The following is a 26,427-nucleotide window of genomic DNA, read 5'->3' on the forward strand; positions in this document are numbered from 1 at the left end:
CAGCTGGTACCCCTCCCTGCCCCAGTGGGATGGGGAGGAGAATCAACAAAAAAAAATATAGAACTTGGGGGTTGAGATACAAACAGTTTAATAATTGAAACAAAGTAAAATAAGAATAAGAATAATAAATCATCTAATAATAAAAGGGAGAAGAAGAGAGAGGGAAAACCCAAAAAAGACAAGTGATACACCACAATGCTATTGTTCATCCCCCACTGACCAGTGTCCAGCCCATCTCCAAAATATGATTGGCTCCCCTTCCCAGTAACCCCCCCCAGTTTATATACCAGGCATGGAATTCCATGGTGTGGAATATTCCTTTGGTAGCTCAGGTCAGCTGTCCTGGACATGCTGCATCCCAGCTTCTTGTGCACTTTCTTGCTGGCAGAGCATGGGAAAATGGAAAGTCCTTGACTCAGGGAAAACACTGCTCAGCAAAAACCCAAACATCCCAGTGTTATCCACATTATTCCCCTTTAAATCCAAAACACAGCACTGAACCCATACACAGCCTTGAACTAAGAAAAAGTTAACTCCATCCCAACCCAAACCAGGACAACATATTCAAATGAAGATTTTGTTTATATTTTTCATTATGGTTTTTAAATTCTGTATTCTTGTCGTGACAGAGGAGAAAGACTTCCTAGATGATCTGCCAGCAGTCACTTTGTAGGCTCTCAAAAGGCCTTCTGCAATTCCCTTCTATTGACTCTTTTCTTCCCTAATTCAAGCAGGTTAAACCTCCTGTGGAAGGCAACAGTTTTGCAACCCTCCCTCCCAAGTCTCCTTCTCACGGTGGCACAGGTGACGAGGACAGTTTTGGCACCCGCAAAGCCAGATCTTCCTTTGGCCGAGGCTTTTTCAAGATAAAAAATAACAAGAGGACTGCAAGTGCCCCCAATCTGGGTAGGTACCATGCCTCTGCATTCAGACTCTGTGCATTTTGAAGCATCTTAACAACACCTGTAACTGCCTTAAGAAGCAGGAAAGCCAGCCTTAGTCTCACTGTGACTTGGTGGCACTTCTGACAGTAGAATGTTTGGAAAATACCAAACAGCAAGAAAAGAAAATCACTGATGTAAGGAAATATTTGATATGATTCAGTCTCTGCTGTGGTATCTCCCCTGGAACCTTGTAGGAGCTTGCTGCTGTATGAAATGATGTCTGGCAGTAGTTCACACATGGGATTTGTGGGCTTTTCTTCCCCTCGGTCATCCTTGGTTTATCTTTTGTAAGATTTTCAGATATACAGAAATAGGACAGCAGCACTTAGTCTTTCTCTCTTTTTTTTAGTACTTAAGCAGTGTTCTAAAAAAAGAACAGGAACAGGATTGGCAAGTCATTCAAGCTCACGCTGATTTTTTACCTGTAGTGTTGGTGGGGGGTTATTTTTGGTATTGTCATTTGGTGACATTTGCATATGATGAAGAAATAAACAAAATGTTCTGCTTAATGCAGAAGTCACTGTTGCCGTTAACTGGAATTTTACTTACATTTACTGTTCATCTCTAGCAGTCTTTCCACTGATCCAGTTCAAGCATCCAGTGAATCTCTGCATCAGATCTACTGCCAGACATCTGAGGTTTTTGTTTCTGTCTTGCACGAGATTCAGGAATTTAGCTCTCTGTTTCAGAAGCCTGAAGAGGAATAGCTTCTGCTTTGTTACTTACTCCAAGAGAATGTTAGATTTTTGTTCAAAACATGTAGCATACCTACACAATGATGATATGCTGCCCATGTTTGCCTGTGACATACAGCCTGGGAAGTTGCTAGCTTACTTGGAATAGATGTACAGTCTACTCTGAGGGTTAGACTCTTTGCTTTGGTTTATTTTATCTTTGCTTTCGTGTTATCCCCTGTGTTGTCCTGAAATTGCTTTGTCCAACAAAGCGGAATACTTGTGGCTGTCCTAAAGGAGTGGAAGATGGGCCACCTAAATCAGGGTGCTGTGACTTTGAGTAAATTATTTATGTTATCCAGATTTCAGTGCTTCCATCTGTAAAGCTGCTGTCCAGGTATTTGCCACTTCACAGGAGCAGTGGGTCTTGGAGCAGGTGACCTCCTTCCACTGAAGTGACTGCAGTGCCGTTTTTCCCTCCCCACCACAGAGCTCTGCTCCACTCTTTTGTTGTGCAAGGGACTTTCCCAGTGCCTTGGTGCTCCTAATCCCGTGTGAATTCAGCATTCGTGTGGCGCTTGTGTCTCCCGTGCCTCCCTCCTTTTGTCCCGTACTGTGTCGCCGTGAGTTTTGAACTGTGTTTGACCTTGTGCCTCTGCGTGTTCTCTCCCGTTGTGCTGCGTGTGGGTTTGTGCCTTGTGTGGATATCTGAAGATCGCAGTCGAAGTGCCAGTGCACCTACTTTAGGTACAGTAATCCTGCATGTCTGCCCGTGCCAGCCCCGTGCCCCGACTGCTGCTAACAGCTGCCTGTGGCCACACTCTTCCCAAAGCACAGCCAGGCACCAGAGCTCTGCATCGGAGCTTCTGCCCATCGCTAAAAGGAGTTTTCATGTAACATCTGCCCTCTGCTAAAAGTCAGCTGTGCTGTTCCTGAGTAGCTGCTACTAATGAGAGATTGCGGGTCAATTTGCAGAGACTTTTGCTGTAACTTTGAGCACAAAGTTACCAGGGACCGAGGCACCAGGTGAGAACTGGTGATGCCTAGTAGCTACCTTTGTGCTGCCACCTGTCCTGGAGCCACTGGAAGAGTTTGAAGGGTGGTGAAGTAGGGCATGAGCTGTATTTCCCAGGCATTCATTTAAGGGAGTTCTGAGGGAAAGCATGTGTAATTCCTCTTCTAGATGTAGTTGTATTTATCATACAATAAATCAAATGAGAAATAATTGGGGCAGATGGGGAAGGAGCTACTCACACAATAAATAAAAGCCAGTCTTGTGATGTGAGCATTCCCTGGGTGGCTCTGCCAAGGGCAGGTGAGATCTGCCTTAGGAAGCAGAGCTGTGTCAGTGGGGTGCTGGTACAGCCACGCAGGGTGGCAAAGAGACCAAGTGCTCTGGACCCTCTCTTGTTCTCACATGGCCCCCTAAACGTTATCTGTTCTACAGGGTTGTGTCAGGGCATAAAAAGGAGCCAGGTATGAGGAGCAAACAGCGCAATTCCCGCAGATCTCTGCTACTAATGCACCCAGCCTTGTCCTGGTGTTCTCTCTCTAGAATGCCATTTCCATGTTTTTGTTTTTTTTCACTTTACCTTCTACACATAAAGCAAATCCCACGAATGCCACAGCCTGGTTCGATGTTAGTGCTGTCTCTGTCACTGGCAGGATCGCAGTGTTCAATGGTGGACAAACCAAAGTGCCTGGAAATGATCTTTTGTGGGACCTTGTTGCTTCACTGCAAGGTTTGACAAGGTGGAAAATGGGACACGTTCATAGCTGTTGTGGCTGAACCATCCAAGTTTGCCCAGCAGAAGGTTACACTGACAAAACGTAGAGTTTGTTGCTGGTCATGGACTTTTGTGGCCATCTCGGCATTAACTCTGTGGCTTGAGACCACGTGTCCCAGCAATATAAGCTCTGCCTTGATGCATTGTTTACTTTTCTCCTGGGAGTCTGAAAGTCCATTTCAAACACAAGTGATGGTCATGTAATTACAGAGCTGTATTAAAAGCTGCTGCAAGTCATTCCAGGCCTGACTGCCTTGCCACAGCTGCTTCAGCTGAACAAGCTCATGCTCTCACTCTTCCCCAGCAAGCAACTGGCACAAACTCCACGTGGTAGTTTTATTCAGCTATCTGGCACTTGCTGGCACATCTCTGCTTATGTAGTCTAGTAGATACTGCAATTCTATTAGTTTTCTTCTTAAATGATCTTTAAATTGTTTTTTCCTTTTATAGTTTAGCTTTTGTGGCAACTTCCCCTTTGGGGACAAGAGCCCTCAGGTTTGTTGTTATGGAAATCAGCTACAGATCAAGGATTTAATGCTTTTAGAGTGGGTGGTAATGTTGAGGGTCTCTCATCAGAGATGTTTTGTTCACTCAGAAAATATGGTTCAAACAGAGCCTAAACTCCATGCTGTTCCTCTGAGGAGGAACAAAATATTCCACAGTTTGAAGAAGTGAGGGGAAGAGAGCCCTCCTTCTGTGGCAGGAGTTTTGTTGCTGGAATTTCCTGGCCAGGGAATGGAATACTACAGGTTATTGGGAAGGATATCTGCAGGGAAGTTACTTGGCTTTCTGTGCTTTGGGGACTCCTAGTTTAGTTCCCTTCCACTGCACTGAATTGTTTCTGGGCACCCACGTGCCTTGGCTCTGTCTGTGAAAGCACTGTAGGAGCATTTCCTGAGGAAGAGTAAATTTGGGATTTAATTCACTGCTTGATTCATGAGGTGGATTTTCCCACTTTGGGTGCAAGGCACTTAACTGAAGCAGAGCATTCCCAATGCCTTGGAGCATTCCCAGCCAGGCCCATGAAGGAGGAACATGTGGAACATTTCCCAACCCTCTTTGCCCCAGTTTCTTGACATGGTGGCTGTCAGTAATTTAGCAGGAGTCATTCCCAAGGTCAGGAGCACATCTGTACAGTCCTGCACAAGAGGGTCTTGACAAAACTTCTGTTTTCTAACAGCTGAAACGGAGAAGGGATCTACAGACCACTTGGATCTGGCTGGCTTGCCCCCTCGCCCAAAAGAAGCAGATAGTCTGCAGATGACACCACCTTCTCCAGATTCCAGGAAAAAGGCCAGGGGGATCAAGAAGCTGTTTGGAAGGTAAGTAAAAGATGAGAGATGACGATTCTCCAGAGCTGGGGCTTGGGCAGGGCTTTGCTGGGGACACAGCTTCCTTTCTCCCCTGCCAGCCTGTGGCTCCATGGTTTAACATCCCAGGAGCAGGAGCCCATGTGTGTGTCTGTTCCCAGGTATTTGGGAGAGATAACAGTGGGCTGGGGGCAGGTAGAAGAGGGGCTACAAGCCCTGGGGGAGATCTTGCCTGTGTTCATTGCAGTGGCACCAGCAACATGCCTTTTCCTTAGCCAAATGTGAATGTGCTTGCTTTCTTTAGGCTGAAAAGAAGTCAGTCCACCACCTTCAACCCAGATGACATGTCTGAGACAGAGTTCAAAAGGGGAGGGACGAGAGCCACTGCGGGGCCCCGGCTGGGCTGGTCTCGGGACCTGGGGCAGTCCCACAGGTAAGACACCAGTGGGGCCGATGTGTCACTGCTTGGATCCCGGCGGCTCCGGCCGAGCGTGGGGCCCAGAGGAGGAGGGCAATGCCAAATGAAACGTCCTCTCTCCTGTCTGGGCAAAACCAGGCAGATCCAGGCCAATTCATCCTCTGAGAGAGGGTCCCTGCAGGGTTGAGGTGGGCTGGGTGGTGGGGTCCTGCTGCTGAGCTGTCGTCTTCTCAGGATGGAGCCGTGAGGCAGCACGTGAAGCTTCATGGGGCAGTGACAGATACTCCTTCTGTGCCTTTCCTGCTGTGTTGGAATCTGCAGGTATTGATGATTCTGAGATTGTAGAAAGTCTCTGTCTTTCTGCCCTGTTGCCAAAGAAGAAGCCATAATTTGTCTGTGCTGGTTTCCAGGTTGTTTATTCTGTTTATCTCTAACATGTTCTGCTGCCCTGCCGCAGCTCTGTCCTGCAGGGCAGCGTGTGGGGCTCTGCCCTCAGTGGGATGTTACAAACATTAAATACCAGAAACTACCTGTGCTATATTTACAATAATGTGCCAATATCTGTCACCTATGTTGAACAGTGTGTCCCCAGCCTAAACCAACAGAAAAATGCCAACACTACAGTGAAACATGGAGGGCATGGAGAAGGAGAAAAAGGACAAGACACACCCAATTTCCTCCATCTTGTCCCCTTTGAACCCCTAATCTAGAATCCTAAAATTTTACTTTTGCACCCATGCCACACTTAATTATTACTTATATCAAACACTCAGAGCTTGTAATTCATCCTGTAAGATTGAAAACCCTTTTCCATGGACAGAGATCACAGACAGTGTCTCTGGGGGCTCTGTACAGGGGGGTTCCTGACCCCCTGCCAGGGTCCCAGACCTTCCAGGGCAGCCAGAGGGAAGCTCTGGATTCCCACACTACTGCACTTCAGGCATTAAAGGAGAAAATGAAACATTCCAGTCTCACTCCAGAGCTGTAGCCATGCCAGGCAGCAGAGGTGGCTCTTATCAGTAGGATTATAGGAAGCTGTGTTTATTGTGGCAGTGGCAACAGATCAGCAGTGCCCAGCACTTCATCATGATGATGGTTCCCCTTCAGAGATTGTGCCAGCTCCCACAAGATGTGAACTAGGCTTAGCTTTTGGCTTTCTCATTATTCGTGAGAACAGGAGATTGGAAGCTCAGGATTTATCAGTCTTTTTGGGTTACATCTCCCGCAGTGAGCTGGACATGCCATTCGCAAAGTGGACCAAGGAGCAGGTTTGCAACTGGCTCCAGGACCAAGGGCTTGGCTCTTACATCAATAATGGCAGGCACTGGATATTGTCTGGGCAAACACTTCTGCAGGCTTCTCAGCAGGATCTGGAAAAGGTGAGGAATATCAGAAATACTCCTTTCAAATAAAGGTACAAAAAAAAAAAACATTGCGATTTCATTGCATGTAAATCAGGTCTGTAAAGTGCACTGGTAAAACAGGTAAACTAGCTGAGTTTTCAAAATACTGTCACTTGCAGTGATGCGAAATCCATTTCTTTTTAGCTGAAGTTTTGTAGAAATTTAATGTTCTGTAATGAAGCTAGTAATTGCAAATATTTGATTTAACTGCATTAAGCATGGACACATCAATTAACTGTAGCACCCTCTAAAAATATGCATGTGAGACTGCCTTATTATCATATGGGTTTGTAACCCTGCTTCATTAGCCCTCATATGTGCTACAGTTATTTTATGCCTATGTGAGAAGGGTGTAAAAGGTGCTGTTTTATTTTGATTCTATTTTTGTCCATTTTATACAAAGAGGAATTATTGTCTCTGCCTTTAATAATTGCAGAATCGCCTATTTTTAAAAATGAGAAACACAGAAGAAATTGATTCAATTTACACTTTTAGTCCATAGCATTTGCTTAAGTTGGAATTTTCAGCTTTTAAAAAAATCACTCTCCTCACCAAATACTAAGCCTGTTTTCTCAGTTGGGTAGTTACACTACAGCTGGAATAGGAGGAGTGTATTATGAACATAATGGCTCCTAATAGTGTTATCAGAGGTAACATTAACCAGCAGGCATTCCTGGAAGTGAAAATGGGATTAAAAGATCCTGGAATGGCTGCACTCGAAACTAAACTGGGGAATAATGTTATGCATTTGGAAGCATTAATGAATTTCAATAATTCCTGGGACATTCCTGTGCTCTTAATTAAATAATTATTTTAACTTTACCTGCCTAAGTGGGAGAGGATGAATTCATCCCGGCAAGTATTTTTATTTGAATGCTAACATTTTTATTATATTGTGTGACTTTTTTTAACTTGGTGTGAGAATATTGTGGCCAACATTTTAATGCAATTTGGAATCCATCACTCCTTGAAATGAATCTGCTACACTGTGAAACTAACCCACCCCAGTAAGTGGGCCTTTCCCTAGTGCTCAACGTGTGCTAAAATGATGCTGAAATTCAGCAAAGACAAAATGCACCTGCCAGGTCACCAGCAATGCTGTGAAAGTGTGACTCTCAGAAACCCTTTGTTATTCAGCAGAGGGAAGAATAAAATAGTATTGTCTCTAGATTTACTGCTTTTCTTCCTTTCACAGGAGCTTGGGATAAAGCACCCTTTGCATAGGAAGAAGCTCCAGCTTGCTCTGCAGGCACTGGGATCTGAAGAGGAGAACAACCATGGAAAACTGGATTACCACTGGGTTACCAGTAAGATTTTAGTGCATGCTGAAGCAGTGGCTGTGCAGAGGGATCCCTAACTGTGGCTAATTTGGGGTGCTGAGGATGGGAACAGTCAGTGGTGCTGGGTAAGGTGGCTGCCACTCTAACAGGCGTGTCTGTCCTGCCCTAGGGTGGCTGGATGACATTGGCCTGCCCCAGTATAAGACCCAGTTTGATGAGGGGAAGGTGGATGGCCGCATGCTCCATTACATGACTGTGGTGAGTAAATGGTTTCTCCCTTTCCTGACGTCCTTTCCATGTTCTTGGCTTCTCAGTGTTCAAAGGACCCCTTTAAACTCCAGTGAGTGTCTTGTGGTCATGCCAATAGCTGTTACCTATAGAAATCAGGTACTACTGCTCACCTGCAAGCATTTCCTAAGTTTTTTTCCCATCTCTAGAGCTACTAGATTCAGGTGGAAGAGCAAACACAGTAAGCAAGAATTTGGACTCATGTGTCAGAAATGGGCAATCCTGAGCTTAACAGTTGTGTGTGACACCAGTGTGCTGAGGCAGGGCTTTTGTACACAAAGATGTGCAAATGCTGTGGTTGCCATTCATGCTTTTGCTGTTCATGTAGTTGTTAATTAATAGAAGCAGGTGGAATCTTTTTCTTAAGTGAGCAAGTTATTCTATCAGCTTGCTTACTTACAATGGATGCTTAGGTGAAGAAAACCCAAGAAATTTCCTTTGAAGAAAATTGCAGTTCTGAGAGCCAGCTTGTTTGAAAGCAGGCTACACTTAATAGCTTTTGCGTTTCAAAGTGCTTAGCACAGGCATCACCTCCCCACTCCCCACTTCACTGCCAGTCAGGTTTCCTTTGTGCAAGGGCTCAGGTAAGATGAGATAAGACCTTCCTTCTCTGGGGACACAAATGCAAATTGAACATGGCTAATATTAGTTCTTACTGTACAACTAAGAAGAAATCAATCACAGCCCTGCTCTCTCATGAACCATGAGTTACCTTTTCGTGCCACAGTTGCATGTCTTTTGCATTGGTTTTATGCCATGGTTTGCAACTTTATTTATTATAAGATTGTTTCTTCTTCTTAACCCTGGGAGGTGTGATGCCAGCAGCCTCTATTAAGTTTGATGTTGTGTTGGGAGACTTTACTATCATTGTCACTGCCCTTTAACTGTAGATCACTGGTGATATTTTTAGAGCAAGTTTAAACAACAAATTATGACAACAGATTTAATAACATCAAATTATGACAACAGATGGACAACAAAATATGCAAAGTATTACACTAATACTTGTTATGATCTTTTGAAGTTACTCTGACTCAAAATAAATAATAAGGAACATTTATTATTTTATAATAAATGAAATAGCAAGCCACGGCATAGTAACCTACTCTCAGATTCATCACAAACACAGTGAAGTGTTTGGGTGAGCAAAGAATCTTGTCTTAAATATCTGACTAAATAGATTCCAGTTCTCCTAACATATAAGTAAAACTGAAAGCTTAAGCCAGGCTAACCCTGGAACAAGGGTGCATAAATTTATTCAGGTTAGCCAAATTGCACTTGGACTTTGAGACACTTTTCTTCTTCCAATTTTTTTTTTTTTTAATTTATTCTAACCATAGGGAATGTCCCAGCTTTCAGGGTAATTTATTTTTTCAGTTAAACTTCTGTCTGGACATTGGAGGTAACTTCTGGCAGGATTAAATGCCAGGTGAGTCTAGTGTAGTGTGTTGGTGCTGCCCTGGCTCTTATCCTGTCACTGAGGATGTGTCATCTCACCCTTTTTCCCTCCTTGTTACCTCATGTTTCTTGTACTAAGCTCTGAACCCTGTGTGAAAAACATTCCCCAAGAGCTAGTACAGTGCATCACAGGAACTTTTTATTTTGGGAGAGATGGTTTGATATGAATTGCCTGTCTGACATATTAAAATCTTCCCCCGGATGTGTCAGATGTGCGATTTTAAGCCAGGGGCTAAATCAGTCCCCTCCCAGAGGATGCTGCTCCCATGAATAAGCATGTCTGTGTTTATCAACTCCCTCTTGCTCTTTGACAGGATGACCTGCTGTCCTTGAAGGTCATCAGTGTCCTTCACCACCTCAGCATCAAAAGAGCCATTCAGGTTTTGAGAATAAACAACTTTGAGCCCAACTGCCTGCGCAGGAGGCCATCTGATGAGGTACTGCTTTACTAGGAAGCTGTGAAGAGGAATCCTCTAGGGTTTTATCCCTGGTGTTTGATTATTCCTGCTCTGCCCTCTCCTCCTGTCTCCTTATTCTGCTTCATTTTTAGTTTCCTGTTTCTCATGTTCTTTTAACTTCAAACTCTGACATCACTTACTTTTCTCTACCTGCCATGACCCCAGACTCGTGTCCCCCTTTCCAAGTCTTCTGCTTCTCCTCCAAGCCAAGAGCTGGCTGTTCTGGCCCAGTCTCTGATGTGCTGTCTGGAAAGCAAATCATCTTGAACTCACTGCACTGTTGCCATAAGTCTTGTGCAACTCTCTGGAAAATTGATGGCTGTGTCAAAATTTTCTGTGTAAAAGGAGCTTGGCCCCATAACCAGGCAGGAGACTCCATCATTGTGTTTTGGAAGCAGCAAATGCTAGATAGGGTAATGGATGACAGAACAACCCAGACTTTTGGCTTTATATCCAGAATGTGTATCTGCAAGAACAGCACAGCATCTCATGGAACAAGCTGAATTTTCATCTCTGCTGGTAGAAATGGCAAATTACCCTAGTGCACAGCACAAGAACCAAATGACCTGACAAACCCCTGCCCCCTGCCCAGACCCATCCCCACACTGCTCTTGCTGCAAGGTAGCAATCCAGAAAGAGAGTCTTTTCTCAAGCCCTTAAGGGCAGGAGAAGTATGTTTCAGTAAAGATTGGGGCTGGGATGCAGCTGATTTGGGACATCTCCTTACCTGCCTGTCCCTCCTGTTTGCAGAACAACGTGACACCTTCTGAGGTCACCCAGTGGACCAACCACCGTGTGATGGAGTGGCTGCGCTCTGTGGACCTGGCGGAGTACGCGCCCAACCTGCGGGGCAGCGGCGTGCACGGGGGGCTGATGGTGAGCTTTTGGGGTGCCTTCTTCCATTTCAGGAAAAAAAACATGCCTGGGAATCACTAGGTCAATGTTCTGACATTTTCTTTGCTGCACACACCTTTTCTGCTTACTCTGCTCAATAAGAAGTTCCTTATCTTGTGGTTTAAAGGATCTGAATGTCTCGAGGGGAAGTAATGTGGTTTAATACTCTGTATTCCCCTCACAATTTTGTTTTGGTACAGCATTCTCCACCTCCTGTCCTGCAGTGCTGCCATGCTGTTGAACAGCCACTTTCTGCCTTCTTAACCTGGATATGGTTTTCTTTTGTGAGGGAAGCTTGTTACCTTTATAAAATTTGAGATGACACTGCCAAATCAGGATTGTTTTTAATTGCTCTAGCATCACGTACTCCAGACAAGACACTTATATCTGCAGAGTTTTGTTGTGGTGATTAGGAGTTATATCCCTTCTCCAGACATTTTGTGTCTGTTTATTTTCCATGATTCCTCTGGCTACCTTTTCCAGAATTGGAAGATGATACTGGATAAACATTTTGTGGCAGCTTCACACAGTACTTCAGTTAAAGGTGGATTTATCTGTTCACTTCTTACCTGCTAATTTGTTCCCATTTACAACTCCAGTGTGGAGGTAGTATTTTAGGAATCCTTTAATTTGCTAACTCTCTTTCCTCCTTCTTTGTTGCATATTTCCTCTAAAATACAAACAAAAATCCCAAAGCAGTCTTAGGGAGTGACCAAGATAGGCCTGGATGTACTTGAGATCTCATCAGACAGTACGGGCTTCAGCTGGATTCTCTGTGATTGGATTCCCAGGTTTTGGAGCCCCGTTTCAATGTAGAAACCATGGCCCAGCTGCTGAACATCCCACCGAACAAGACACTGCTGAGGCGGCACTTGGCCACTCATTTCAACCTGCTGGTGGGGCAGGAGGCCCAGCAGCAGAAACGTGAAGCCATGGAGTCCCCAGACTACGTCCTCCTGACAGCAACTGCCAAAGTCAAGGTGGGCCACTTGTTCTGGGAGGGCTGGGAGGTTCCAGGGAAGCATTTGGATCTCTGGTTTTATCCCTGCTGGAAGAGCGCAGCAGTAAGGTGTGAGAAAAGGGGTTGGTTCCTAAGGAAAAAAGCATGAGAGCAGGACCTGGCAGGTCTAGGGTTGACACATGAACAGGGCCACTTGTCAGCCTCTCTGACATGCACAGACAAGAGGTAACACTCGTGTTGTCCTTCTGTCTGTACTGAGAGATGTTTGGGAGGGAGACTGTCCCTTACTGTTTACAGGCTCATGGTGTAATATAGAATTTTCCCTTCATTTGGGATCTGTTAAATGGTGGTGCCTTAACAGTGGTAGAATGAGAGGACGCATTGTCCTTCCAGATGCCACTGTCCTGAAATTCAGACGATCTGTGTAGGAGAGCACTGGGGTTTTGACCCTTCATCGTGGAAATGCAAGAGGTTACAAGTAAGCCTGTTAATTCTTTGCTGACTTTCTAACTCGTTGGCAAATTTCTCTTCACTTTTAAGCCAAAGAAACTTACCTTCAGCAATTTTGGGAACCTGAGGAAGAAGAAGCAGGATGATGTGGAGGAATACGTGTGTCCTATGGAGCTGGGCCGGGCATCTGGGAGTGGATCAAAGAAGGGCTTTAAGCCAGGCCTGGATATCCGAGTGTATGATGATGATGACTTGGACAGGCTGGAGCAGGTAAGCCAGTTCTAACAATTCTGAGTCTTTGAGCTGTCAGGTTTGGTGGGAAAACCTTCCATTTCCCAGGGAAGTCTTCCTTTTGCTTTGGCCCGTGAAGGCCCTGACCTCTTGCTGTCACACGGCATTAGTGACAAAAGGGTGTGCTCCCAAGGAGGTTGGAGCTGTGAATGCAGCACCTGAGGGCCAGTTCTGGGGTAACTCTCCTCTCCTGACTGGCCACGCTTCTCCCTGGCTCTGAACATCTCTGGTGTAATCAGTAAATTGTGTGCTGCACTTAATTGTCACTCTGTCATAGCAGGACAAGGGGGAATGGCCTCACACTTCAAATCTGGATCCCAGAAATAGCTAAAAAGTCTTGATAGAGTTGATTTCTTAGCTGTTAGTCGAGCCCTGCTGCGGGCACTACTGACAAACGAATTAATGAGTCAACAAAAAAACGTGTGATTTTTCCCCTTTTCCCGCCTTTGTTTTTTGAATAGAACAGAACAAGCTTCCTTGGAAAAGTAAAAGGGAAAAAAAAAAAAAGAGGACGTGAAAAAGGGAACCGACAGAGAGTGGGTTTAGATGTTAGGAGGTTGAGGGTATTAGAAAAATCTTTTTCCCTGCGAGGGTGGTGATGTCCTGGCACAGGTTGCCCAGAGAAGCTGTGGCTGCCCCATCCCTGGAAGTGTCCAAAGCCAAGCTGGACAGAACTTGGAGCAACCTGGGATAGTGGAAGCTGTCTCTGCCATGGGCAGGGGATTGGACCGAGATGATTTTTAAGGTCTTTTCCAACCCAAAGCATTTTATGATTCCACTCGATGATACAAATAAGTTGTTATTAATTCATGATTCATTCTGTTTTTTATAGATGGAAGATTCAGAAGGGACGGTGAGGCAAATAGGAGCATTTTCTGAAGGCATCAACAACCTGACAGTAAGTGTGTGAATGGGGTCTGTGCAGGAAGGTCTCTGTTCCTGTGGGATGCTGTGAACCCCTTGGCAGTCACTGGTGTTAAACAGTGTCAGTGAGGTCTTTTGGGTCTCCTGCAGGGACAGAGGGCACAAGAAAGCCAAGTGGTTCAGGAAGGTACCTGCCCATCCTGATGGGGAGGTTTGTGGCTGTGCTGGCTCCCCACACGCAGGGAGGGCAGGGACACAGCCCCCATTGCCCATGGCTGCATTGTCTGGGTGGAAGCCCCGAGGCAGTGGGGCCAGCAGACAGCAGTGAGCTGGTTTTGCAGCAGGGTGGGTGAAAACCTCCCTCAGCAGAACAAAACAGTGGCTGGCAGGCAGTGTTTGCTGCCCAGCACAGGACAGGTGACTGACTCTTCCCTCCTTTCTTTTCCAGCACATGCTGAAGGAAGATGAAATGTTCAAAGACTTTGCCACTCGCTCTCCTAGCACCAGTATAACAGATGAGGACTCCAACGTGTGACAGTCACCACCAGGCACTGACAAAGGCTCGTTCTCCTGCGTGCAAGGACATCCCTGTTCCATGTGACAGGCATCAGATCATGTACTTTACATTGCTCTTGCTTCTGTTTGTTAGAAGTAACACTGAGGGGTGGAGAATTTTAAAGAAAAAAGGAGAAAAAACAAGGTGCCTACTTAAGTTGCCGTAAAAACCACCCAGACACTGGTGAATGGTAATGGTTTTAACTCTATTTAATGTACAAACTGGTGATATGTTTCAGAGTGTTGCATTGAAATTGATGTGGTATGCTAGTGCTCCTTTTGCTTATCCCTGGCCTCAGATAATCCTTGATAGTGTTTGAAAAGTACAGAAGGTGTTAGGTGAAAGTGTAGATAGCGTGCATCAGCTCCCTCTGCGCTCCCAGCTGAAAAACGAAGTTACTGCTCTTTTCTAAGTGCTTTTCTTTGGCACAAACACCAGTTCAGCCCTATCCAATGTAGGATTTTAGTCATCCATGCCCTGTGTAAGCTCCCTGGTAGCCCTTGACTGTTGCTCCTATTTTTATACTGTTTTATAAAAAAAAAAAAAAATAAGGAAAAAGAAAAAAAGACGTATATGAGATACATATAAAAGCAAAAATTTAAATTTTGTGAGATAGAGTGATGGAAGGTTGAAGGTGTGTGAGGGAAGGGGAAAAGGTTGTAAAAAAATAATGCCAGTTTGCAGACCAGCTGGTTACTGGGAAAGGCAGGCTGACCTTTGGAACTGTTTGCTTTCGTTGCTTTTTACTGAGTGCACAGTTTAATGATCTTCCATTTGAGATGAAACTATTCTAAAGCATGTTTCTTCTAGCAGTGACTCATCCAGAAACTGCACATTTTAAAATGTCTTCTTTTTTGTCCCCAGCAGCAGTAGTTAGTGCATTCAGCAAGGTTGTTAACACTTCCATGACTTAAAAAAATTTCCTTAAAGTTGAGAGTACTCCCTGCATATGGAAGGGATATTTCTGTGCTGTGACTAACGTGAAGATGGTGTAGTTGCAAAAAAAAAAAAAAATTATATAGAGAAATCTATAGGAAATATATTATTTCATATTATTAAGCTTAAGGTGGGACTTTTCCTCCAAAATTCAGCTATCAAATGTGTTGCTCATCATTTTACCTTCTTAAGGCACAGATCCTCTGCTCTTGAGGATCATCAGGTTTTAAAATTCCTAACTAGCCAGTGGGAATTTTTTGTCAGACTTCCAGTATTGCCAAGTGTCCTAGCCAAAAGCAAACAAACAAACAAAAGTAACTTTTTATTCCAGTGGTCATTTGTATGGTGTTGAACGTTGCATGTATTTTAGCACAATGGCATGAAGCTGCTTTGCTGTGTAAAAGGCAAACAAAAGCCCAGCTGGAATAGTTCCTTGCAGTGGTGTTGCTTTGCCAAGCGTTTGTCACTCATTTTGTCGCTCTCCTTGCTGGAAGTGAGATCATTCCTGGTGTTGTGCAGGGGATTTGGGGTTTGTGCTGAATTTGGGGGTGTTTCTGAAACACTGTTACAAAAGCTAGGAAAGGAAGTAAGGTTCTTCCCAGGATTTTCAGGGAACTCCCGTCAGATCAGAGGAATATGCCAGCATTAGAATGATGTAAGCTGATAACCTGGACCTTGGAAGGATGTGCAGTGTAGGTGATTGATGTACCAAGATACAAAATTTAATGTGGGCAGGTTTAGGGCACAGATGCTTGGGATGTGGATTCAGGCCTCCCTTTCCGTGAATACTCTGCAATATTGTTATTATTTACATCGAAGTTGAACATCAAACCCTGTGGAAGCATTGGGAAATGTGGTGCAGGCTTCCAAACAAAAGTGTTCCTCGGGATGGCTCTCACTAGTCACTGGCTATTGGACAGGACTGGGTATTCACAGGGGAAAAAAGAGAGCTAGTGACACAATAGTGTGTGCTGAAACAGCCACAGACACTCTCCAGTTCCTCTGGAGTGTTATCAGTGAGGGCAGCGATTGTTTATTGAAGTGCAGTGTAAGCAGCACTCTGCTCCAAACAGCCCTTTCCTGGCAGCCAGGTCATCCCCTTGGAGCTGCCCCTGAGCCCTGCTTCTCCTACAGGGCAGAGACACGAGAGAGGTGATGAAGCCAGGAGGTTTTATGTGTGTGTGTGCACACTGTCTGTGCCGTCGGGGTGTTCAGTGGGTGCCTCTTTGGAGAGGGCAGCGTAACTGCTGTGTATCGCCATGTGAAATCCAATAAAGTCTGTGGAAAATGCCAAGTGTTTCTGGAAGCCAGTTCCCTTTTTTTATGTCCTTTTTTTTTTTTCTTTTACTTTTACTTTTCCAAGGAAGCTTGTTCTGTTCTATTCAAAAAACAAAGGCGGGAAAAGGGGCAAAATTACACTTTTTTTTTTTTGTAGACTCATTAATTCGTTTGTCAGTAGTGCCTGCAGCAGGGCTCAACTAACAGCTAAGAAATCAACTCTATCAAGACTTTTTCGTTATTTTTGGGATCTAGATTTGATGTGTTGTGTGGTGTGGTGAGAAGTGGCATCATTATTGCCCAGTGTGTGCTCTCCAGAGGGAGCCCTCCCTGGGTGCTCTGTCCCTTCCTGCTGTCAAAGAGACTCTGGTCCCAAGTGTTAATCTCACTTCTCTGGGAGATTAAAAGAAAAAGGTGGTTTCATCTCCAGGCAACACCCTGTGCTAAAAAAAAAATGGTTTCTGTGCAGTAGTCCTAGAAAGGAGATCCAAGGAGATAAAATCAGACTGGAATGAGATAACATCAGCCAAAGAAATGGTGCCGGAATCAACAATCAGGAAAGCAAGCACATATTAATTCAGTAAGTGTGAAAGCTACAGGGCCTGTTGGGCTGGTCCCTGCTCAGTCACCTGTGGAGAAACACACCCAGGAGGAACCCGGCTGCCCTGCGGGCACACAGAGCTCGGCTCTGCCATCACCTTCACCAGGAGGACTGCAGGTATCCTTGTGCAGCTCAATAGGTCTGGCTGAGCCCAGCACCTGCAGAACCTTTGCTGGAAAATAAAGGTTTGTCCCTGAGGCAATCTGCATGTGGGAACGACCTCCTCCCACAGAGAAAATGGGCCAGAAGGTCTCCCAGGAGGACAACCAGGAAAGCAAGGCTGAAACTTTGGTCATCTGTGAAGTCTTCAGCCAGGGTGTGCTCCATGCATCTCAGAGGCTGAAGGATTATCTGGGTTTTGTGGATCCTCAAAGCAAATTCCAGCCGGCCACGAACACGCTGAGCGAGATCTTCCTGGTCAACTTCATCGACTTCTGCGTGGGAAAGGGCGTGGAGGAGCGGATCGTGACCAGCAAAATGACCAAGCAGCAGTCCTCCCTGTTCGGAGTGGACTGGATCTGGACTCTGTGTGGGCCTGACAAGCAGATCAAGCTGCAGATCGCCGTGCAGGCTCTGCAGCCGGCCGAGCTCTTCCACGGCGAGGGCGCTGCCGAGGATTGCTGCCGGGAGGCCGCGCTGGCCGACGAGTGCTTCCAGAACATGAGCAGCTTTGAGAAGCTGGCCGAGTTCTGCCGCCTGGTGGGACGGGACTGCCTGGGCTTGTTCGTCATGTTCGGCGTGCCAGGGAAGCCCAAGGACATCCGAGGAGTCCTGCTGGACAGCGTTGCCAAGGAGGAGCAAAAATGCCGCCTGTCGGGCAGGAACGCGCTGCGGCAATTTGTCACCAGCACTGACAGCTCCCTGCCCACAAAAGACATGCTGGAAAATTGCCTGGGCACCAAAAACAGGCTGAAGGACGTGGGCAATGTGTACGTAAACTTTGTGTGAGCAGCTGGGCAGGAGCAACGGCTCCGTGCAGCGCCGGGGGCCACGCGGGGCTCAGCTCTGCCCCTCTCTCTCTGCTCCCCACCCTCCATTCCCTCCACCTTCCCCTCGACCCATCGTGTTCCCTTCGCTCCTGCAGAAGCCAGGCTGAGTCAGCCTCTCCAGGTTTTAAAGCAACGGGACAGACCTGCCAGAAAAATGTGTTTATAGAAGGCACGACGTTTTTCCAGAACATTTTGTTCGCCAGACATTAAGTCTTGGCTGGAGCGGCTGAAAGCTTTGTCAGCCAGAGCTCTGGGGAGGTCCTGGTGGATTTGACTCAGAGCCTTTGTTTGCGGTGTGGCAGATTTTCTTTTTCTGTCCTAGGAGGGTGAGTCTGTAATAATAGAAATGTGCTGGTGCTGGTCAGAAGAGTTGCAATGAGTGTGAAGGACAATACCAGGCCTTAAAATTACCGATTTGAAGAAGTGAGTTGGTTTCAATTAAGGGGAAAAAGCCCTTTCCCAGTGCCAGAAATGGGCTCTGAGAGAGACTTATTAATTACCTTCTCCCTAATTGGTGCAAGGCTCCACAGGGCCTTGGAGCTGTGAACTAAAGGCAGGGCTGGAGCCAGCTTCAAAGCTTTTCTCACTGAGTGGCTGTGTCAGGACAAGGTGTGGCAAAAGCTACAGGTGTTCAAGAACACTTGGGAAAAAATGAGCAGTGGGGACAAAAAACAGGCCTGATGTGGCTGGGACCTTTTCATAGCAACAGAGGCAGCCCCTGACCATTCACACAACAGAGAGCAAATCTGGAGGAGGCAAGATTATGTCACTTGGAAATTCTTTTCAGTAGCTTAGCAGTTGATGGCACTTATGGGCTTGGATCTTTTCTATTTCCCTCTGCTTTTTCTGGACTAAGTCAGGCTTTTGGGTTATGCAGCTATAAGTATTTGCTGTACTGTTAACCAGTGAAGGAGGACCTGATCCATATTCCAGCTGGTAAACGCACTTTGGTTATGGCTGTCTGAATTGTGTCAGTGCAAAACTCATCTGCCTCTAATTTTTATGTAAATTCAGTCATTTAACAACAAAAATAATTTTGAAATCACATTGATCTTTCACTATTTACCATTGTAAGACGGGGGCAGCTGTGAGAGCTGAGAATCAGAGGCTGTTACTTAGAGAGCCATTAAAAAAAAGCCTAAAGAGGCTGAGACATCAGTGCCACAAGTGTTTGCAGCATTCCATGGCAGAGGCAGGGAAAGGGGAACTGAAATAAAAACAAACACAGGGAACTGGGACAAATTTTTGCTGAGTCACAAACGTAGCTGGGTTTGGAGGAGGGTGACCTTTCAGTCCTGAAACAGTTCATTAAGACAGAATAGTTTCTAAAGAGCTGCTGTCTCTGTATTCTGTGTGTGTGGCTGGGTTTGGTGGGACAGAGGAGACAGTTCTGGTGAGTTGCAGAGACCCTGCATAGCTGAGGGAGATTTGGTTTTTTTTGATTAAGAATAATCAACAGTGCAGCAAGATTGAGACTGGTTTATAAAAGACCTGCTGAAAGCTTTAATTTTGCATTAAATTGGTATAACTATATAATATATATATAGGTAGATATATATTGGTATAATATATATAAATTGGTATATTATAACTTCAACTATCCAGTTCTTTAGAAAATCTGGCAGGCTTGAAAACTGTTTTGTTTTTCCTTTGCACGCTTTCTCAATAATAGAAGGGGAAAATCAAAATGTCTTGACTGTATAGAGTTTGAACTGTGAGAGTTACACACTGGGGCAGTTGTTGATTTGATTTGTGTCCCTCAAAGGGCTCTGGTACCTCAGAGATGTCACAGAGGCTTGGTATGTTATTTTGGGAGCTGGGTTCTGTTGCCCAGGCTGCACCACACTCTGGCCCTTTCCCTTGTGAGCTTCAGCTGACACCCCTGGGCCTTCAGCCATGGTGGGAATTGCCCGAGGCTCTGGATTCTGGCTAGCAGCAGTGAAAAGTGTGAGCATCTGACTGTGTTCATCCACTCAGCCCAGCTGGAGCCTCGGCTCAGCACAGCCATCCCCAGGATTCTGTGACTGCACTTGCTGATGGACTGGGTAAGGTGCAGCGCCCAGCCCATGAAATCCCAGGCAGTTTGTGTAGTAACATGGCACAGCGTTCATCCTGGTTTCTGAACAACCTGGAATTCACTCCTTTGTCCCTTGGCAGTGTTTTCTGCTCTCATTTCCCTCTGAGCACTCGCTGCTGGGATACCCTGGGACAAGCCCAGTGTATGGGATGGAAACTGCTCCGTGTCTCACCAAGAGCTTCAAAGCCCGTTTGGTTTCCTGGGAGCAGTCGATGAACTCGGCCTGGCTCGGGGTCCTGCTGGGAGGGTCAGCATTCCCTGTGCCAGGAGGGGCAGAGCAGGACACCTTGTGAGAGCATCGCCCTTGGGAAGGCTCCATGCCCCTGCCTGCAGAAGGCACGGCAGAAATGGGTGCTGAGAGCAGCACCGTGGCAATGAGGGGCTCAGGGAAAGGCGAACCAAACTCGCTCCGAGAGCTCTGCCAGAGGTGTCCCCCCGCCTCCATCCGAGCCCCCCGTGCTCCCCGTTTGTCCCGGTGCTGCGGGGCCCTGCCGGCCCTTTGCTCTGCTCTGCCTCCCTCTCCTCCCAGGGCTCCCTGTGGGAATGCTCTGCTGCCCGCTGGAGCCGGCTGAGGAGCTGGGATGCCGCCCGGGCTGCGGCTCAGGATTTGCCGTGGGGACAGAGACCCGAGGGAGCGCGGTGAGAGCGAGCCCGGGCTGGGCAGGCTGGGAGCCGAATCCCAGGGCCTGCTGCGCTTCCCAGGAGGATGCACAGAGTGGGCAGCCCAGGCACGGAGCTGAATGCATCCCCCTGCAAGCACAGAGCTGCTGGGCCTGGCTGTCCCTGCCAAGGGGACCAGGGGACAGCTGGAAAATAACCCAGGTGGGATGGGGAGGAGCAGAGCTGGACTCGGCAGAGCCGCCTCAGGTCAGAGGACATCGGCGCTGGCCCGGGGATGGAGATTTGCTTTTGGCCACCTTGTCTTTGTGCACAGCAGGTGTCACTTGGAGACATGGCCAGAGGATGCATTAAATGCCTGCTCAGGGAGGAGCCCCTTGCTCCCTGCCTGCGGGCTGTGCAGTGTCCCTGTTCCCACCGTTTCCTTTGCCATCTCCCGTGGAAACGTGGCTCCAGACTCCTCCTGCTCGCCAGAGCTTCGTCCTTCAGGGTCTGCAAAGGAGGGACAGAAAACACATTTGCTCTCAGAGGTGGGAGATGGGCTCCCCCAAAGGCAGGGATCCGTGGGACGGTGGCTCCCAGCTCGGGTGTTTGTTCTGGGCTGTGAGGGCACCTCGGGACACCCCGAGGAGCAGGAGGCCATTGGAGCTGCTGAGTGAATCCTGCCAGCGCCGTGTCCATCCCTGGCTGTCCCAGCTGCAGGCAGGGCTGAGCCCCGAGGAGCAGAGTCCTGCCAGCCCCAGCTCCCGCTGCTCCGGGTGCCAGCTCCGGCTCTTCGGGGGATCTGCGTGGAGGAGCTGAGGAACCAGAGCTCAGGTGGGATTAGATGAGCTCTGCTCTCCCTGCAAACCTCCAGCTCTCCACGGGAGCCTTCCTTCTCCCAGAGGTTCCAGTTTAACCGAGTGGCAGTGGAGAAAGAAGGAAGAAGCCCTGGAATTCTGCAGGATGGGTGTTTAGGCAGCCCTGGGCACAAATCAGCATTTTCTCCAAACGTGTGCAGTCCCTCAAGCACTTGCAGTAGGTGCAAAATCCCCATCTCCTTCCAAAACCCCAACCCGGGGCCCCTCCCGGTTTCCAGCAGGGGATATTCCAGCAGGAGCGATCCTGGGCAGCCCATGGGGCAGAGCAAAGGTGTCAGCTCAGGGCAGGGCTCGGAAAGGGCCGGCACAGCCCCAGGGATCTGCAGGGGAGAGCTGGGGAGGCAGCTCGGGCCAAGGGCTGGACACGGCCAGGGCCTGAGGGCAGGAACAGGGGCTGGAATTGGGCACTGAGGGCAGGAACAGGGGCTGGAATTGGGCACTGAGGGCAGGAACAGGGGCTGGAATTGGGCACTGAGGGCAGGAACGGGGGCTGGAATTGGGCACTGAGGGCAGGAACAGGGGCTGGAATTGGGCACCCTGAGGGGACCCCGGGCAGGGAATGCCCCCACCGGAGCTGGAGCCCTGGGATGCCGGAATGGTTTGGGGTGGAAGGGACCTGAAAAGCTCATCCTGCTCTACCCCTGCCATGGGCAGGGATGCCTTCCACTCTCCCAGCTTGCTCCAAGCCCCATCCAGCCTGGCCTTGGGCACTGCCAGGGATCCAGGGGCAGCCACAGCTTCTCTGGGCACTCTGTGCCAGGGCCTCAGCACCCTCACAGGGAAGAATTTCCTCCCAAGATGCCATCTATCCCTGCCCTGTGGCAGTGGGAAGCCATTCCCCGTTGTCCTGGCACTCCAGGGTGACAGGTACTGCAAAGGGAAGGAGTCAGAGATGGGGACTAGGAATGTTTCCTCTTGCTTTTCCCAGCTAAAAGGGACTTTAATCACAATAGCCTGGGATATTATTTGTTATATGACCTCAGTGAGGGCATGTGGCCATATCTGCTGTATTTATGGATACTTTATTCTCTGTTCAATCCTTTTCTTCCCCTTTGGCTCTCCACAGACCACAGGGGCAGTGAGGGAAAAGCCACATCCATGGACACAAAGGGGACCTTCCATCCAGAGCAGCTCCTGGCCGTGGCTGAAAGGTCAGTGAGTGGGAGACGGAGTAGATGGACTCACAGCTCAGCTGGAAATGTTTTCCACAGGTCCTGGAGGCTGATCAGGCAGGTGTTCCCTTTGGAAAGCTCTGGTGTTGTTCCTCTCCCATCTCTGCCACTCTCTCCCCACAGCTCTCGTGTCACTGTCCCTCAGCACGAGGTGATTTCCCTCTCTTGCTGCTGGAAGGGGCCGGGAGCTTCCCAAGCAGCTGGGGACAGACTGGCTGGATCCTGTCAGCCCTTGCTGAAGGGAATTGATCTGATCCTGCTGGCCTCTCCCACAGCAAGGACTGCTCCCGTGTTCCCCGTAGCCAGGGATATTTGGCAGCCAAGCCAAGGAGAGGAAGGGAAATGGTGCTTGCAGCAGGCACAGGTGTGTCTGTGCTGGCAGCTTCAGGGTGTCCTTGGAATCATGGAATCCTTCGGGTTGGAGGAGCCCTGTGAGATCTCGGTGCCCAACCGTTCCCCAGTGCTGCTGAGGCCACCACTGTCCCACGTCCCCAAGTGCCACATCCACACGGCTTTAAATCCCTCCAGTGCCCTGAGCAGCTGTGCCAGGGCTGGACAGCCTTTCCAGTGTGAGACTTCCCAATATCCAGCCTAAACCTCCCCTGGGATCACCTCAGGCCATTTCCTCTTACCCATTTCAAATGGTTCCGATCATTCCCTTCTCTTTTCATCACCTCGGGCTGCATTTCCCCCTCTGTTTTTATCTCTGCTGGGGATGCGAGTTCTCCTGCCGGTCTTTTGGCAAAGCTCCTGTTTAACTTCCAGAGCCGCGGGCAGAGATTCCCGCTGGGCTGCGGGCACGGGGCAGGGCCGGGAGCTCCTGGGCAGCTCCCCCGGCAATTCCCCGCCGCTCCCCCCGCATCCCGCCCGGACACGCTGCGGAGAATCCCGGCGGCCACAGCTGGGAACTCGCTGAACTGGGAGCAAAGCTGAAGGGTTTGTCCAGCGAGAGAGGCGGTGATTTACAGAGCAAAGCAGAGTGGCATTCCACACCGGGAATTCGGGATTTGGGATGGTCCCAATCCGTAATCCATAATCTTTCTGTTCGTTTTCTTTCGGATGCTGCAGCCTGACGGGCTGGGGGAGCTGCTCCTTTCCGTTCCCATTTAATTTTCTGCATTTCATGAATTCTCTGTGGAAGTTGCTTTTAACAAAAAGGCCCAGGAGGACATTGATGACATCCCGCAGGCGTGCTCAGACCCGGGATTGTTCTGGCTGGCAGAAGCTGCACCAATCTCCCAGGAATCTCAGTCTGCATTTTCTTTTCTCCCGGTTCTCCCAATCCTCACTTTGGGGGTGCAGTGCAGCCCTGCCCTGTCTATCTCCTAGAAGAGTTTTGGGGTTCAAAGTGTTCTTTTATATTCTGCAGTGTTTATAATTTCATTAAAAAGAATAAAACCATATCGATGTGGTCTGGACTGGTTCATTTGCATTAATTAAAGCAAATAATTGAGAAGGGGTTTGAGCAGCCCTTGGTTGGAGCTGGCAGCTCTTCCTTGGTGTCTCTTCATTCTCTGAATTTCTTTGAATTATTCCTTAAGCAGTTCCTGCAATCAGGATACACAGTGAGGAGAAACAGCGCCGCTGCCCTGCTGGATTGGGAAATCCGAGTCCAGTCCCTCAGAGGGATTGAGGGAAGGGGAGCTGAGCCTCAGGCTGGGATTTGGGAGCAGGAATTCAGTGAGGAGGGGAGAGGGGAGATCCCCCAAAGCTGGTGAAAGCAAATTCTGCTGGGTTTGGGTGCCCCCAGCCCAAAAAATGATCCCGGTTAAAGGGGACTTGAGGAAGCAGCGGGATGTGCTGGGGGGCTGTGCTGGAACCCCCAAACCCTGGGCAGGGATGCTGGACAGTGTCAGCTCCATGGGGACACTACGGAAGGTCCCTGCTGGGATGCCCAAATTCCAGCCAGGAATGCTGGGCACCGCCAGCTCTTGGGGACACTGCCTGATCCCGAGAGTTTTCCCATTATTTCCTGTCGTGCTCAGCCCCTGACACTTCATCAGAGACCCAGAGGCTGAAAGTCCCGTGGGAGCGGCTGGAACCGCAGGCGGTCACACAGAAGCCGGTCCAGGGCTGGAAATGAGCTGTCCCACGGGTTTATTTTTCCCGAGGGGTTTTTCATTTAGAGCAGAACACTGCCCGTGCCCCGACCCCCGGCCCGGCCCCATATCCTTTATTTCCGGGGTTTCTCCGTGAGGATTTTCTGCCCAGGCTGGATGAGGAATTCACACACACTGCCCCGGCTCTGCGGGCCCGGCGGGTCCGGGGGGTCCCGGAGCCGCGGCGGGGCCGCAGCCGGAGCGGGAGCGGCAGCGCCGGGCTCGGCCCCAGCGCCCGGCCCGGAGCGGCGAGCCCGGGCCCGTCCCGGCGCCGACCCCGCCCGGTGCTCGGCCCCGGGACCCCGCGGCCACGGGCGGGACCCGAGCCCGAAGGTCCCGGCCCCGGTTCGGCCCCGCCGTGAGGGGCGGGAACGCGGCGGCGGGCGCGGCCCCGGGCCCGGCAGGGCGGGGCTCGGTGGGCGGGGCCAAAGCTCGGGGGGCGGGGCCGGGCCGGGGCGGGGCCGCAGCATCAGGGGCGGGGCCGGGGCTCAGGTGCGGGGCTGGGGCGGGGCCGGGGCTCGGTGGGCGGGGCCGGGGCTCAGGTGCGGGGCCGGGGCGGGGCCGGGGCTCAGGTGTGCCGGGCCGGGGCTCAGGTGTGCCGGGCCGGGGCTCAGGTGCGCGGGGCCCCAGGGCGGCTGCGCGGGGCGGGGCCGAGGTTATTTAAGTCCCGGCAATCCCTTCGGCCGCCATTTGCTCTCTCAGAGCGCGGTGCGGGCGGAGCTCCTGTGGGGGCTCGGCGGGTGAGGCTCGGGTGCTTCGGTCTCCTCTCCTGTGCTCCTCTCTACCCCTCCTTCCTTCTCCCCGTGTTCCCTTTCTTTCTCTTCCTTTCTCCCCCTTCCCTCTCCCCCCGAAACCCTTCCCTCCTCTCTCCCCGAACCCGACCCCCCCCACTCCTTCCTCTCCTGTCCGTACCCCGCTATCCCCTTCTATTCCCCTTTCCTCCTCTTCTGTCCACTCTCCCTCTTCCCCCACCTGGCCTTTCCCCTCCCGCTGCTCTCCTCACCCCGACCCCCCTCTCTACCTCTCCTCACCCCCCATCTCCTCTCTCCCCTTCCTTCTCTCTCGTTCTCTCCCGCAGCCGCGGGGTTGGGGGTGCCGGAGAATAAAGCCCAGAGGGCCGGAGCCCGGCGCCCCCCGCCCTCGCTGGAGTCCCCCCGACACGGGGCCGGACCCGCCCGGCGGGTCCCCCCATTGCAGTGTAATACACGGCCCGACACTGCCGGGGTGCGGCTGTCCCGACATCACACTGGGGGGTCGGGCTGGGGTCAGGGAGGGCCGGGGGGAGTGGGGTGGGGGTGGGTTAGGGGGGGCTCCCTCCTTAGGAGGGGGTCCCGGGAGGGGGGGGGGTCAGGGAGGGCCCCCTCCGGAGGGGGGGGTCCGGGGGAGGGGGGGGGGCGGAGGGGGGAGTTCCCCCCTCCAGGCCCCGCCCCCTCCCCGGGACCCCCTCCTCCGGACCGGGACCCGGGGGGGGGGGTGGGAGGGGGGGAGGGGGGGGGGGGGGTGGGAGGGGGGGGGGGGTGGGAGGGAGAGAGGTGCGGTGCGTTCGTTCGTTTGCGATTTCTGTCCGCGCACAGAGTGACGTGACCCCCTCTGTTCCCCCTCCCACCCCCCCCCCACCCCACCCTCCCCCCCCCCCCCACCCTCCCCCCCCCCACCCCCCGGGCCCCGGTCCGGAGGAGGGTCCCCGGGCGGGGCCGGGCCGAGCCCCGTCCAGAGGAGGGAGTCCGGGAGAGAGGGCGGGGCCTGGAGGGGGGAACGCCC

General features: G+C 50.0%; 2 protein-coding genes across 30 annotated transcripts in view; both read left to right on the top strand.

Moving 5' to 3' along the window:
• Window positions 1–16,266, top strand: part of PPFIBP1 (PPFIA binding protein 1) — a 102,035-nt gene extending 85,769 nt beyond the window's left edge. For 11 of the 29 annotated variants that reach the window (XM_072923741.1, XM_072923740.1, XM_072923738.1 and 8 more), the window contains 13 exons: window positions 732–906; window positions 2,333–2,365; window positions 4,586–4,727; window positions 5,020–5,148; window positions 6,362–6,512; window positions 7,732–7,843; window positions 7,986–8,074; window positions 9,877–9,999; window positions 10,771–10,896; window positions 11,706–11,894; window positions 12,416–12,595; window positions 13,449–13,514; window positions 13,929–16,266. In XM_072923741.1, coding sequence (XP_072779842.1) covers window positions 732–906; window positions 2,333–2,365; window positions 4,586–4,727; window positions 5,020–5,148; window positions 6,362–6,512; window positions 7,732–7,843; window positions 7,986–8,074; window positions 9,877–9,999; window positions 10,771–10,896; window positions 11,706–11,894; window positions 12,416–12,595; window positions 13,449–13,514; window positions 13,929–14,015 — 1,602 coding nt within the window. In that variant the 3' untranslated portion in view covers window positions 14,016–16,266. The remainder of the gene's footprint in view (window positions 1–731; window positions 907–2,332; window positions 2,366–4,585; window positions 4,728–5,019; window positions 5,149–6,361; window positions 6,513–7,731; window positions 7,844–7,985; window positions 8,075–9,876; window positions 10,000–10,770; window positions 10,897–11,705; window positions 11,895–12,415; window positions 12,596–13,448; window positions 13,515–13,928) is intronic. The other 18 variants (XM_030263462.4, XM_030263470.4, XM_030263471.4 and 15 more) reach the window with 4 other exon arrangements.
• Window positions 16,267–16,915: 649 nt separating this feature from the next.
• REP15 (RAB15 effector protein) lies at window positions 16,916–17,945 on the top strand. Its single transcript, XM_072923744.1, has one exon. It carries the CDS (start codon window positions 17,059–17,061, stop codon window positions 17,797–17,799), a length of 741 nt encoding a protein of 246 aa, XP_072779845.1. The 5' UTR covers window positions 16,916–17,058; the 3' UTR covers window positions 17,800–17,945.
• The last annotated feature ends 8,482 nt before the right edge of the window (window positions 17,946–26,427 follow it).

Source organism: Taeniopygia guttata, chromosome 1A, assembly GCF_048771995.1.
Source record: "Taeniopygia guttata chromosome 1A, bTaeGut7.mat, whole genome shotgun sequence".
NCBI classification, from domain to species: Eukaryota; Metazoa; Chordata; class Aves; order Passeriformes; family Estrildidae; genus Taeniopygia; species Taeniopygia guttata.

Bases quoted from the DNA above. Each gene is read 5' to 3' on its own strand.
- REP15 (XM_072923744.1), top strand. From the start codon at position 17,059: ATGTGGGAACGACCTCCTCCCACAGAGAAAATGGGCCAGAAGGTCTCC.